The 14,787-nt window shown below is 53.5% G+C and overlaps 1 protein-coding gene across 1 annotated transcript in view; it reads right to left on the minus strand.

The window, feature by feature from the left end:
* Positions 1-10,625: 10,625 nt before the first annotated feature.
* LOC137537292 (zinc finger protein 208-like) overlaps positions 10,626-14,787 on the minus strand; it is a 121,333-nt gene continuing 117,171 nt past the window's right edge. Inside the window, exons 12-13 of the mRNA XM_068259370.1 lie at positions 12,459-12,545; positions 10,626-12,338 (exon numbers count right to left, since the gene is read on the minus strand). Coding sequence (XP_068115471.1) covers positions 10,626-12,338; positions 12,459-12,545 — 1,800 coding nt within the window. The remainder of the gene's footprint in view (positions 12,339-12,458; positions 12,546-14,787) is intronic.

The raw sequence follows: 14,787 nt of genomic DNA on the forward strand, positions 1-14,787 counted from the left end.
CTGCATAAGCAGGTTGGCTGTAGTACTGGGGATGGAGGGGGCAGGGAGGGACAGATTGTACGATAGTTCCTGCATAAGCAGGTTGGCTGCAGTACTGGGGCTGGAGGGGGCAGGGAGGGACGGATTTTATGATAGCTCCTGCATAAGCGGCTTGGCTGCAATACTGGGGCTGGAGGGGGCAGGGAGGGACAGATTGTATGATAGTTCCTGCATAAGCGGGTTGGCTGCAGTACTGGGGCTGGAGGAGGCAGGGAGGGACAGATTGTATGATAGTTCCTGCATAAGCGGGTTGGCTGCAGTACTGGGGCTGGAGGAGGCAGGGGGGGACAGATTGTATGATAGCTCCTGCATAAGCGGGTTGGCTGCAGTACTGGGGCTGGAGGGGGCAGGGAGGAAGGGATTGTATGATAGCTCCTGCATAAGCAGGTTGGCTGTAGTACTGGGGATGGAGGGGGCAGGGAGGGACAGATTGTACGATAGTTCCTGCATAAGCGCTTTGGCTGCAGTACTGAGGCTGGAGAGGGCAGGGAGGGACAGAATGTATGATAGTTCCTGCATAAGCGGGTTGGCTGCAGTACTGGGGCTGGAGGGGGCAGGGAGGGACAGATTGTACGGTAGTTCCTGCATAAGCGGGTTGGCTGCAGTACTGGGGCTGAAGGGGGCAGGGTGGGGCAGATTGTACGATAGCTCCTGCATAAGCGGGTTGGCTGCAGTACTGGGGCTGGAGGGGGCAGGGAGGGACAGATTGTATGATAGCCCCTGCATAAGCGGGTTGGCTGCAGTACTGGGGCTGGAGGGGGCAGGGAGGGTCAGATTGTATGATAACTCCTGCATAAGCGGGTTGGCTGCAGTACTGGGGCTGGAGGAGGCAGAGAGGGACAGATTGTATGATAGCTCCTGCATAAGCAGGTTGGCTGCAGTACTGGGGCTGGAGGGGGCAGAGAGAGACAGATTGTATGATAGCTCCTGCATAAGCAGGTTGGCTACAGTACTGGGGCTGGAGGGGGCAGGGAGGGACAGATTGTATGATAGTTCCTGCATAAGCGGGTTGGCTGCAGTACTGGGGCTGGAGGGGGCAGGAAGGGACAGATTGTATGATAGCTCCTGCATAAGCAGGTTGGCTGCAGTACTGGGGCTGGAGGGGGCAGGGAGGGACAGATTGTACGATAGTTCCTGCATAAGCGGGTTGGCTGCAGTACTGGGGCTGGAGGGGGCAGGGAGGAAGGGATTGTATGATAGCTCCTGCATAAGCAGGTTGGCTGCAGTACTGGGGCTGGAGGGGGCAGAGAGAGACAGATTGTATGATAGCTCCTGCATAAGCAGGTTGGCTACAGTACTGGGGCTGGAGTGGGCAGGGAGGGACAGATTGTATGATAGTTCCTGCATAAGCGGGTTGGCTGCAGTACTGGGGCTGGAGGGGGCAGGGAGGGACAGATTGTACGATAGCTCCTGCATAAGCAGGTTGGCTACAGTACTGGGGCTGGAGGGGGCAGGGAGGGACAGATTGTATGATAGTTCCTGCATAAGCGGGTTGGCTGCAGTACTGGGGCTGGAGGGGGCAGGGAGGGACAGATTGTACGATAGCTCCTGCATAAGCGGGTTGGCTGCAGTACTGGGGCTGGAGGGGGCAGGGAGGGACAGATTGTACGATAGCTCCTGCATAAGCGTGTTGGCTGCAGTACTGGGACTGGAGGGGGCAGGGAGGGACAGATGGTACGATAGTTCCTGCATAAGTGGGTTGGCTGAAGTACTAGGGCTGGAGGAGGCAGGGAGGGACAGATTGTATGATAGTTCCTGCATAAGTGGGTTGGCTGCAGTACTGGGGCTGGAGGAGGCAGGGAGGGACAGATTGTATGATAGTTCCTGCATAAGCGCTTTGGCTGCAGTACTGGGGCTGGAGGAGGCAGGGAGGGACAGATTGTACGATAGTTCCTGCACAAGCGGGTTGGCTGCAGTACTGGGGCTGGAGGGGGCAGGGAGGGACAGATTGTACGATAGTTCCTGCATAAGCAGGTTGGCTGCAGTACTGGGGCTGGAGGGGGCAGGGAGAGACAGATTGTATAATAGCTCCTGCATAAGCGGGTTGGCTGCAGTACTGGGGCTGGAGAGTGCAGGGAGGAACAGATTGTATGGTAGCTCCTGCATAAGCGGGTTGGCTGTAGTACTGGGGCTGGAGGAGGCAGAGAGGGACAGATTGTATGATAGCTCCTGCATAAGCGGGTTGGCTGTAGTACTGGGGCTGGAGGAGGCAGAGAGGGACAGATTGTATGATAGCTCCTGCATAAGCGGGTTGGCTGTAGTACTGGGGCTGGAGGAGGCAGAGAGGGACAGATTGTATGATAGCTCCTGCATAAGCGGGTTGGCTGCAGTACTGGGGCTGGAGGAGGCAGAGAGGGACAGATTGTACGATAGTTCCTGCATAAGCGGGTTGGCTGCAGTACTGGGGCTGGAGGAGGCAGGGAGGGACATATTGTATGATAGCTCCTGCATAAGCGGGTTGGCTGCAGTACTGGGGCTGGAGGAGGCAGAGAGGGACAGATTGTATGATAGCTCCTGCATAAGCGGGTTGGCTGCAGTACTGGGGCTGGAGGAGGCAGGGAGGGACAGATTGTACGATAGTTCCTGCATAAGCGGGTTGGCTGCAGTGCTGGGGCTGGAGGAGGCAGAGAGGGACAGATTGTATGATAGTTCCTGCATAAGAGGATTGGCTGCAGTACTGGGGCTGGAGGGGGCAGGGAGGGACAGATTGTATGATAGTTCCTGCATAAGCGGGTTGGCTGCAGTACTGGGGCTGGAGGGGGCAGGGAGGGACAGATTGTACGATAGATCCTGCATAAGCGGGTTGGCTGCAGTGCTGGGGCTGGAGGAGGCAGGGAGGGACAGATTGTATGATAGTCCCTGCATAAGCGGGTTGGCTGCAGTACTGGGGCTGGAGGGGGCAGGGAGGGACAGATTGTATGATAGTTCCTGCATAAGCGGGTTGGCTGCAGTACTGGGGCTGGAGGAGGCAGGGAGGGACAGATTGTATGATAGTTCCTGCATAAGCGGGTTGGCTGCAGTACTGGGGCTGGAGGGGGCAGGGAGGGACAGATTGTATGATAGTTCCTGCATAAGCGGGTTGGCTGCAGTACTGGGGCTAGAGGAGGCAGGGAGGGACACATTGTATGGTAGCTCCTGCATAAGCGGGTTGGCTGCAGTACTGGGGCTGGAGGGGGCAGGGAGGGACAGATTGTACGATAGCTCCTGCATAAGCAGGTTGGCTGCAGTACTGGGGCTGGAGGAGGCAGGGAGGGACAGATTGTATGATAGTCCCTGCATAAGCGGGTTGGCTGCAGTACTGGGGCTGGAGGGTCCAGGGAGGGACAGATTGTATGATAGTTCCTGCATAAGCGGGTTGGCTGCAGTACTGGGGCTGGAGTGGGCAGGGAGGGACAGATTGTATGATAGTTCCTGCATAAGCGGGTTGGCTGCAGTACTGGGGCTGGAGGGGGCAGGGAGGGGCAGATTGTATGATAGTTCCTGCATAAGCGGGTTGGCTGCAGTACTGGGGCTGGAGGGGGCAGGGAGGGACAGATTGTACGATAGTTCCTGCATAAGCAGGTTGGCTACAGTGCTGGGGCTGGAGGAGGCAGGGAGGGACATATTGTATGATAGCTCCTGCATAAGCGGGTTGGCTGCAGTACTGGGGCTGGAGGGGGCAGGGAGGGACAGATTGTATGATAGTTCCTGCATAAGTGGGTTGGCTGCAGTACTGGGGCTGGAGGGGGCAGGGAGGGACAGATTGTATGATAGTTCCTGCATAAGCGGGTTGGCTGTAGTACTGGGGCTGGAGGGGGCAGGGAGGGACAGATTGTATGATAGTTCCTGCATAAGCGGGTTGGCTGCAGTACTGGGGCTGGAGGGGGCAGGGAGGGACAGATTGTATGATAGTTCCTGCATAAGTGGGTTGGCTGCAGTACTGGGGCTGGAGGAGGCAGGGAGGGACAGATTGTATGATAGCTCCTGCATAAGTGGGTTGGCTGCAGTACTGGGGCTGGAGGGGGCAGGGAGGGACAGATTGTACGATAGCTCCTGCATAAGAGGGTTGGCTGCAGTTCTGGGGCTGGAGGAGGCAGGGAGGGACAGATTGTACGATAGCTCCTGCATAAGCGGGTTGGCTGCAGTACTGGGGCTGGAGGGGGCAGGAAGGGACAGATTGTATGATAGTTCCTGCATAAGCGGGTTGGCTGCAGTACTGGGGCTGGAGGGGGCAGGGAGGGACAGATTGTATGATAGTTCCTGCATAAGCGGGTTGGCTGCAGTACTGGGGCTGGAGGGGGCAGGGAGGGACAGATTGTATGATAGTTCCTGCATAAGCGGGTTGGCTGCAGTACTGGGGCTGGAGGGGGCAGGGAGGGACAGATTGTATGATAGTTCCTGCATAAGCGGGTTGGCTGCAGTACTGGGGCTGGAGGGGGCAGGGAGGGGCAGATTGTATGATAGTTCCTGCATAAGCGGGTTGGCTGCAGTACTGGGGCTGGAGGGGGCAGGGAGGGACAGATTGTATGATAGTTCCTGCATAAGCGGGTTGGCTGCAGTACTGGGGCTGGAGGGGGCAGGGAGGGACAGATTGTATGATAGTTCCTGCATAAGCGGGTTGGCTGCAGTACTGGGGCTGGAGGGGGCAGGGAGGGACAGATTGTATGATAGTTCCTGCATAAGCGGGTTGGCTGCAGTACTGGGGCTGGAGGGGGCAGGGAGGGACAGATTGTATGATAGTTCCTGCATAAGCGGGTTGGCTGCAGTACTGGGGCTGGAGGGGGCAGGGAGGGGCAGATTGTATGATAGTTCCTGCATAAGCGGGTTGGCTGCAGTACTGGGGCTGGAGGGGGCAGGGAGGGACAGATTGTATGATAGCCCCTGCATAAGCGGGTTGGCTGCAGTACTGGGGCTGGAGGGGGCAGGGAGGGGCAGATTGTATGATAGTTCCTGCATAAGCGGGTTGGCTGCAGTACTGGGGCTGGAGGGGGCAGGGAGGGACAGATTGTATGATAGTTCCTGCATAAGCGGGTTGGCTGCAGTACTGGGGCTGGAGGAGGCAGGGAGGGACAGATTGTATGATAGCTCCTGCATAAGCGGGTTGGCTGCAGTACTGGGGCTGGAGGGGGCAGGGAGGGGCAGATTGTATGATAGTTCCTGCATAAGCGGGTTGGCTGCAGTACTGGGGCTGGAGGGGGCAGGGAGGGACAGATTGTATGATAGCTCCTGCATAAGCAGGTTGGCTGCAGTACTGGGGCTGGAGGAGGCAGGGAGGGACAGATTGTATGATAGCTCCTGCATAAGCGGGTTGGCTGCAGTACTGGGGCTGGTGGGGGCAGGGAGGGACAGATTGTATGATAGCTCCTGCATAAGCGGGTTGGCTGCAGTACTGGGGCTGGAGGGGGCAGGGAGGGGCAGATTGTATGATAGCTCCTGCATAAGCGGGTTGGCTGCAGTACTGGGGCTGGAGGGGGCAGGGAGGGACAGATTGTATGATAGTTCCTGCATAAGCGGGTTGGCTGCAGTACTGGGGCTGGAGGGGGCAGGGAGGGGCAGATTGTATGATAGCTCCTGCATAAGTGGGTTGGCTGCAGTACTGGGGCTGGAGGGGGCAGGGAGGGACAGATTGTACGATAGTTCCTGCATAAGCGGGTTGGCTGCAGTACTGGGGCTGGAGGAGGCAGGGGGGGACAGATTGTATGATAGCTCCTGCATAAGCAGGTTGGCTGCAGTACTGGGGCTGGAGGAGGCAGGGAGGGACAGATTGTACGATAGTTCCTGCATAAGCGGGTTGGCTGCAGTACTGGGGCTGGAGTGGGCAGGGAGGGACAGATTGTATGATAGCTTCTGCATAAGCGGGTTGGCTGCAGTGCTGGGGCTGGAGGAGGCAGGGGGGGACAGATTGTATGATAGTTCCTGCATAAGTGGGTTGGCTGCAGTACTGGGGCTGGAGGGGGCAGGGAGGGACAGATTGTATGATAGCTCCTGCATAAGCGGGTTGGCTGCAGTACTAGGGCTGGAGGAGGCAGGGAGGGACAGATTGTACGATAGTTCCTGCATAAGCGGGTTGGCTGCAGTGCTGGGGCTGGAGGAGGCAGAGAGGGACAGATTGTATGATAGTTCCTGCATAAGAGGATTGGCTGCAGTACTGGGGCTGGAGGGGGCAGGGAGGGACAGATTGTATGATAGTTCCTGCATAAGCGGGTTGGCTGCAGTACTGGGGCTGGAGGGGGCAGGGAGGGACAGATTGTACGATAGATCCTGCATAAGCGGGTTGGCTGCAGTGCTGGGGCTGGAGGAGGCAGGGAGGGACAGATTGTATGATAGTCCCTGCATAAGCGGGTTGGCTGCAGTACTGGGGCTGGAGGGGGCAGGGAGGGACAGATTGTATGATAGTTCCTGCATAAGCGGGTTGGCTGCAGTACTGGGGCTGGAGGAGGCAGGGAGGGACAGATTGTATGATAGTTCCTGCATAAGCGGGTTGGCTGCAGTACTGGGGCTGGAGGGGGCAGGGAGGGACAGATTGTATGATAGTTCCTGCATAAGCGGGTTGGCTGCAGTACTGGGGCTAGAGGAGGCAGGGAGGGACACATTGTATGGTAGCTCCTGCATAAGCGGGTTGGCTGCAGTACTGGGGCTGGAGGGGGCAGGGAGGGACAGATTGTACGATAGCTCCTGCATAAGCAGGTTGGCTGCAGTACTGGGGCTGGAGGAGGCAGGGAGGGACAGATTGTATGATAGTCCCTGCATAAGCGGGTTGGCTGCAGTACTGGGGCTGGAGGGTCCAGGGAGGGACAGATTGTATGATAGTTCCTGCATAAGCGGGTTGGCTGCAGTACTGGGGCTGGAGTGGGCAGGGAGGGACAGATTGTATGATAGTTCCTGCATAAGCGGGTTGGCTGCAGTACTGGGGCTGGAGGGGGCAGGGAGGGGCAGATTGTATGATAGTTCCTGCATAAGCGGGTTGGCTGCAGTACTGGGGCTGGAGGGGGCAGGGAGGGACAGATTGTACGATAGTTCCTGCATAAGCAGGTTGGCTACAGTGCTGGGGCTGGAGGAGGCAGGGAGGGACATATTGTATGATAGCTCCTGCATAAGCGGGTTGGCTGCAGTACTGGGGCTGGAGGGGGCAGGGAGGGACAGATTGTATGATAGTTCCTGCATAAGTGGGTTGGCTGCAGTACTGGGGCTGGAGGGGGCAGGGAGGGACAGATTGTATGATAGTTCCTGCATAAGCGGGTTGGCTGTAGTACTGGGGCTGGAGGGGGCAGGGAGGGACAGATTGTATGATAGTTCCTGCATAAGCGGGTTGGCTGCAGTACTGGGGCTGGAGGGGGCAGGGAGGGACAGATTGTATGATAGTTCCTGCATAAGTGGGTTGGCTGCAGTACTGGGGCTGGAGGAGGCAGGGAGGGACAGATTGTATGATAGCTCCTGCATAAGTGGGTTGGCTGCAGTACTGGGGCTGGAGGGGGCAGGGAGGGACAGATTGTACGATAGCTCCTGCATAAGAGGGTTGGCTGCAGTTCTGGGGCTGGAGGAGGCAGGGAGGGACAGATTGTACGATAGCTCCTGCATAAGCGGGTTGGCTGCAGTACTGGGGCTGGAGGGGGCAGGAAGGGACAGATTGTATGATAGTTCCTGCATAAGCGGGTTGGCTGCAGTACTGGGGCTGGAGGGGGCAGGGAGGGACAGATTGTATGATAGTTCCTGCATAAGCGGGTTGGCTGCAGTACTGGGGCTGGAGGGGGCAGGGAGGGACAGATTGTATGATAGTTCCTGCATAAGCGGGTTGGCTGCAGTACTGGGGCTGGAGGGGGCAGGGAGGGACAGATTGTATGATAGTTCCTGCATAAGCGGGTTGGCTGCAGTACTGGGGCTGGAGGGGGCAGGGAGGGGCAGATTGTATGATAGTTCCTGCATAAGCGGGTTGGCTGCAGTACTGGGGCTGGAGGGGGCAGGGAGGGACAGATTGTATGATAGTTCCTGCATAAGCGGGTTGGCTGCAGTACTGGGGCTGGAGGGGGCAGGGAGGGACAGATTGTATGATAGTTCCTGCATAAGCGGGTTGGCTGCAGTACTGGGGCTGGAGGGGGCAGGGAGGGACAGATTGTATGATAGTTCCTGCATAAGCGGGTTGGCTGCAGTACTGGGGCTGGAGGGGGCAGGGAGGGACAGATTGTATGATAGTTCCTGCATAAGCGGGTTGGCTGCAGTACTGGGGCTGGAGGGGGCAGGGAGGGGCAGATTGTATGATAGTTCCTGCATAAGCGGGTTGGCTGCAGTACTGGGGCTGGAGGGGGCAGGGAGGGACAGATTGTATGATAGCCCCTGCATAAGCGGGTTGGCTGCAGTACTGGGGCTGGAGGGGGCAGGGAGGGGCAGATTGTATGATAGTTCCTGCATAAGCGGGTTGGCTGCAGTACTGGGGCTGGAGGGGGCAGGGAGGGACAGATTGTATGATAGTTCCTGCATAAGCGGGTTGGCTGCAGTACTGGGGCTGGAGGAGGCAGGGAGGGACAGATTGTATGATAGCTCCTGCATAAGCGGGTTGGCTGCAGTACTGGGGCTGGAGGGGGCAGGGAGGGGCAGATTGTATGATAGTTCCTGCATAAGCGGGTTGGCTGCAGTACTGGGGCTGGAGGGGGCAGGGAGGGACAGATTGTATGATAGCTCCTGCATAAGCAGGTTGGCTGCAGTACTGGGGCTGGAGGAGGCAGGGAGGGACAGATTGTATGATAGCTCCTGCATAAGCGGGTTGGCTGCAGTACTGGGGCTGGTGGGGGCAGGGAGGGACAGATTGTATGATAGCTCCTGCATAAGCGGGTTGGCTGCAGTACTGGGGCTGGAGGGGGCAGGGAGGGGCAGATTGTATGATAGCTCCTGCATAAGCGGGTTGGCTGCAGTACTGGGGCTGGAGGGGGCAGGGAGGGACAGATTGTATGATAGTTCCTGCATAAGCGGGTTGGCTGCAGTACTGGGGCTGGAGGGGGCAGGGAGGGGCAGATTGTATGATAGCTCCTGCATAAGTGGGTTGGCTGCAGTACTGGGGCTGGAGGGGGCAGGGAGGGACAGATTGTACGATAGTTCCTGCATAAGCGGGTTGGCTGCAGTACTGGGGCTGGAGGAGGCAGGGGGGGACAGATTGTATGATAGCTCCTGCATAAGCAGGTTGGCTGCAGTACTGGGGCTGGAGGAGGCAGGGAGGGACAGATTGTACGATAGTTCCTGCATAAGCGGGTTGGCTGCAGTACTGGGGCTGGAGTGGGCAGGGAGGGACAGATTGTATGATAGCTTCTGCATAAGCGGGTTGGCTGCAGTGCTGGGGCTGGAGGAGGCAGGGGGGGACAGATTGTATGATAGTTCCTGCATAAGTGGGTTGGCTGCAGTACTGGGGCTGGAGGGGGCAGGGAGGGACAGATTGTATGATAGCTCCTGCATAAGCGGGTTGGCTGCAGTACTAGGGCTGGAGGAGGCAGGGAGGGACAGATTGTACGATAGTTCCTGCATAAGCGGGTTGGCTGCAGTACCGGGGCTGGAGGAGGCAGGGAGGGACAGATTGTATGATAGTTCCTGCATAAGAGGATTGGCTGCAGTACTGGGGCTGGAGGGGGCAGGGAGGGACAGATTGTATGATAGTTCCTGCATAAGTGGGTTGGCTGCAGTACTGGGGCTGGAGGGGGCAGGGAGGGACAGATTGTATGATAGTTCCTGCATAAGCGGGATGGCTGCAGTACTGGGGCTGGAGGGGGCAGGGAGGGACAGATTGTATGATAGCTCCTGCATAAGAGGGTTGGCTGCAGTACTGGGGCTGGAGGAGGCAGGGAGGGACAGATTGTATGATAGCTCCTGCATAAGCAGGTTGGCTGCAGTACTGGGGCTGGAGGGGGCAGGGAGGGACAGATTGTATGATAGCTCCTGCATAAGCGGGATGGCTGCAGTACTGGGGCTGGAGGAGGCAGGGAGGGACAGATTGTATGATAGCTCCTGCATAAGCAGGTTGGCTGTAGTACTGGGGCTGGAGGGGGCAGTCAGGGACAGATTGTACGATAGCTCCTGCATAAGCGGGTTGGCTGCAGTACTGGGGCTGGAGGGGGCAGGGAGGGACAGATTGTATGATAGCTCCTGCATAAGCGGGTTGGCTGCAGTACTGGGGCTGGAGGAGGCAGGGAGGGACAGATTGTATGATAGTTCCTGCATAAGCGGGTTGGCTGCAGTACTGGGGCTGGAGGAGGCAGAGAGGGACAGATTGTACGATAGTTCCTGCATAAGTGGGTTGGCTGCAGTACTGGGGCTGGAGGAGGCAGGGAGGGACAGATTGTATGATAGTTCCTGCATAAGTGGGTTGGCTGCAATACTGGGGCTGGAGGGGGCAGGGAGGGACAGATTGTATGATAGTTCCTGCATAAGCGGGTTGGCTGCAGTACTGGGGCTGGAGGGGGCAGGGAGGGGCAGATTGAGCATTGCTGCCCTCCTCTCTCTTCCTTTGCTACTGTATACGGACCTTTGCTATGGCGACACCACAATGCATATGGAGACATGAGAAGATGTTTTTAACCTTGATTGTTGTATGCAGAAATGCTGGTCGTTCCTCCTGTGTATGACCCTTATTTATCCCCAGTGTGAGATCTCCCATGACTGACAAGCTGTGACCTCCGTCCAAAACATTTCCCACACTCAGCACATGAATAGGGCTTCTCACCAGTGTGAGATCTCTCATGTATGACTAGATGTGATTTCGCTACAAAACATTTCCCACACTCAGCACATGAATATGGCTTTTCACCAGTGTGAATTCTCTCATGAATGACAAGATATGATTTCTGTTTAAAACATTTTCCACACTCAGCACATGAATAGGGCTTCTCACCAGTGTGAATTCTCTGATGAATGACAAGATATGATTTCTGTTTAAAACATTTCCCACACTCAGCACATGAATATGGTTTTTCACCAGTGTGAGATCTCTCATGAACAAGAAGGAACGATTTCCACGCAAAACATTTCCCACACTCAGCACATGAATAGGGCTCACCACTCGTGTGAAATCTCTCATGTGTGACAAGGTTTCGTTTAGTTACAAAACATTTCCCACACTCAGCACATGAATAGGGCTTCCCACCAGTGTGAGATCTCTCATGACTGACAAGGCTTTCTTTATGTCCAAAACATTTCCCACACTCAGCACATGAATAAGCCTTCTTTCCAGTATGAGATCTCTCATGTTTGACAAGATTCGGTTTCTGAGAAAAACATTTCCCACACTCAGCACATGAATAGGGCTTCTCTCCAGTGTGACATCTCTCATGAATGACAAGGTCTGATTTCTGTACAAAACATTTCCCACACTCAGCACATGAATAGGGCTTCTCACCAGTGTGAGATCTCTCATGACTGACAAGATGTGATTTCTGTGAAAAACATTTCCCACACTCAGCACATGAATAGGACCTCACACCAGTGTGAGATCTCTCATGCATGACAAGCTGAGATTTCTGTACAAAACATTTCCCACACTCAACACATGAATAGGGCTTCTCACCAGTGTGAGATCTCTCATGTGTGACAAGATTTGATTTCTGTGAAAAACATTTCCCACACTCAGCACATGAATAGGCCTTCTCTCCAGTGTGAGATCTCTCATGTGTGACAAGATTTGATTTCAGTGAAAAACATTTCCCACACTCAGCACATGAATAGGGCCTCTCACCAGTGTGAGTTCTCTCGTGATAGACAAGGTGTGATTTATCTGCAAAACATTTCCCACACTCAGCACATGAATATGGCTTCTCACCAGTATGGGTCCTCTCATGATTGACAAGGTATACTTTTTTTACAAAGCATTTCCCACACTCAGCACATGAAAAGAACTTCTCACCAGTGTGGGATCTCTCATGTCTGACAAGATGTGACTTCTCTTTAAACCATTTCCCACACTCAGCACATGAATAGCACTTCTCACCAGTGTGAGCTCTCCCGTGATTGACTAGCTGTGATTTTCGCACAAAACATTTCCCACACTCAGCACATGTATATGCCATCTCCACAGTGTGAGTTTTCTCATGATTGATAAGCTGTGATTTCCCCATAAAACATTTCCCACATTCAGCACATGAATAGGGCTTTTCACCAGTGTGAGATTTCTCATGAATGACAAGGTTTGATTTGAGTACAAAACATTTCCCACACTCAGCACATGAATAGGGCTTCTCACCAGTGTGAGATCTCTCGTGCATGACAAGCTGTGATTTCCGCACAAAACATTTCCCACACGTGGAACAGGAATGAGACCCCCCAGCAGGGGGAGAGTTGTGCTGGGTATGAGGTCCCTCAGGGTTAGACAGGTGAGGGGAGTCTGACGGAATATTTGGGGTCACCAGGATATCTGCAGGAGACTCTTGTCCAGTGACATCATCATCCATTTTACAGTCTGTGGATACAGCGAGACGAGTCTCTGAGAGGTTCCTGATGCCGGGACTCCGCGCTGCAAATAGAGAAACGTCATCACTACTTCCTGTTAGAGAATTCTGAGGGGAGGAGCAATTATCATTAGGGAGGGTCAGTGAGCTGCTGAGAATTCCAAGTTAGTGCAAAGTTTATGCTGATTAGAAAGGGACCAAATGCAGCGTAACTTTGCATACAATTAGCACCATCTCAAACATGTTGGCATTTGACTAACCATCACTAGTTATCAGCCTGACAGAGAACTGCAGAAGGCTGTGTTCATTACAGGCGGCCAATCACATGGCAATAACTTTGCCTTGTGTTCATATATTATTAGATAAAAATTCAGCCAATCAAATGCATTTCCTGACAAATTTGATTAGGCTGCATACAATTTGCATTATATTTGCATACAAGTCAGACTTACAGTGGTTTGCAAAAGTATTCGGCCCCCTTGAAGTTTTCCACATTTTGTCATATTACTGCCACAAACATGCATCAATTTTATTGGAATTCCACATGAAAGACCAACACAAAGTGCTGTACACGTGAGAAGTGGAACGAAAATCATACATTATTCCAAACATTTTTTACGAATCAATAACTGCAAAGTGGTGTGTGCATAATTATTCGGCCCCCTTTGGTCTGAGTGCAGTCAGTTGCCCATAGACATTGCCTGATGAGTGCTAATGACTAAATAGAGTGCACCTGTGTGTAATATAATGTCAGTACAAATACAGCTGCTCTGTGACAGCCTCAGAGGTTGTCTAAGAGAATATTGGGAGCAATAACACCATGAAGTCCAAAGAACACACAAGACAGGTCAGGGATAAAGTTATTGAGAAATTTAAAGCAGGCTTAGGCTACAAAAAAGATTTCCAAAGCCTTGAACATCCCACGGAGCACTGTTCAAGCGATCATTCAGAAATGGAAGGAGTATGGCACAACTGTAAACCTACCAAGACAAGGCCATCCACCTAAGCTCACAGGCCGAACAAGGAGAGTGCTGATCAGAAATGCAGTCAAGAGGCCCATGGTGACTCTGGATGAGCTGCAGAGATCTACAGCTCAGGTGGGAGACTCTGTCCATAGGACAACTATTAGTCGTGCACTGCACAAAGTTGGCCTCTATGGAAGTGGCAAAAAGAAAGCCATTGTTGAAAGAAAAGCATAAGAAGTCCCGTTTGCAGTTTGCCACAAGCCATGTGGGGGACACAGCAAACATGTGGAAGAAGGTGCTCTGGTCAGATGAGACCAAAATTGAACTTTTTGGACAAAATGCAAAACGCTGCTAACACTGCTCATCACTCTAAACACACCATCCCCACTGTCAGATATGGTGGTGGCAGCATCATGTTCTGGGGGTGCTTCTCTTCAGCAGGGACAGGGAAGCTGGTCAGAGTTGATGGGAAGATGGATGGAGCCAAATACAGGGCAATCTTGGAAGAAAACCTCTTGGAGTCTGCAAAAGACTTGAGACTAGGGCCGAGGTTCACCTTCCAGCAGGACAATGACCCTAAACATAAAGCCAGGGCAACAATGGAATAGTTTAAAACAAAACATATCCATGTGTTAGAATGGCCCAGTCAAAGCCCAGATCTAAATCCAATCTAGAATCTGTGGCAAGATCTGAAAACTGCTGTTCACAAACGCCGTCCATCTAATCTGACTGAGCTGGAGCTGTTTTGCAAAGAAGAATGGGCAAGGATTTCAGTCTCTAGATGTGCAAACCCTAAAAGACTGGCAGCTGTAATTGCAGCAAAAGGTGGTTCTACAAAGTATTGAATCAGGGAGGCTGAATAATTACGCACACCCCAGTTATGTATTTGTACAAAATGTTTGGAATCATGTATGATTTTTGTTCCACTTCTCACGTGTACACCACTTTGTATTGGTCTTTCACGTGGAATTCCAATAAAATTGAATCAGGTTTGTGGCAGTAATGTGACAAAATGTGGAAAACTTCAAGGGGGCCGAATATTTTTGCAAGCCACTGTATTTGCATGTCATAGACCCTCCCTACAGCTAAAGCATTGGCCATACATGGAAAGCAGTAAATTGTAGAGCTTGATGAGACAATGGCAGCAATGTGTTACTCCTGTGACAACAGACCTCTATGTACTTATAGCAAGAAATCTGTTATGTTTGTAGAGCAATGTGGTGTCACTTACACATTCTTATTACCATTGTATCCTCGTGTCACTTATATGCCCCTTGTAATGTCCCTTTATCTCTCTCTTGTCCCCAATTGTGCAAATAAAGATATTGTGACGTTACACAACACTAAATTATAGGAGCTGCGAGGTGGAGGAATTATCCATTTAT

The sequence above is a fragment of the Hyperolius riggenbachi genome, chromosome 10 (assembly GCF_040937935.1).
Source record: "Hyperolius riggenbachi isolate aHypRig1 chromosome 10, aHypRig1.pri, whole genome shotgun sequence".
Classification (NCBI taxonomy): domain Eukaryota; kingdom Metazoa; phylum Chordata; class Amphibia; order Anura; family Hyperoliidae; genus Hyperolius; species Hyperolius riggenbachi.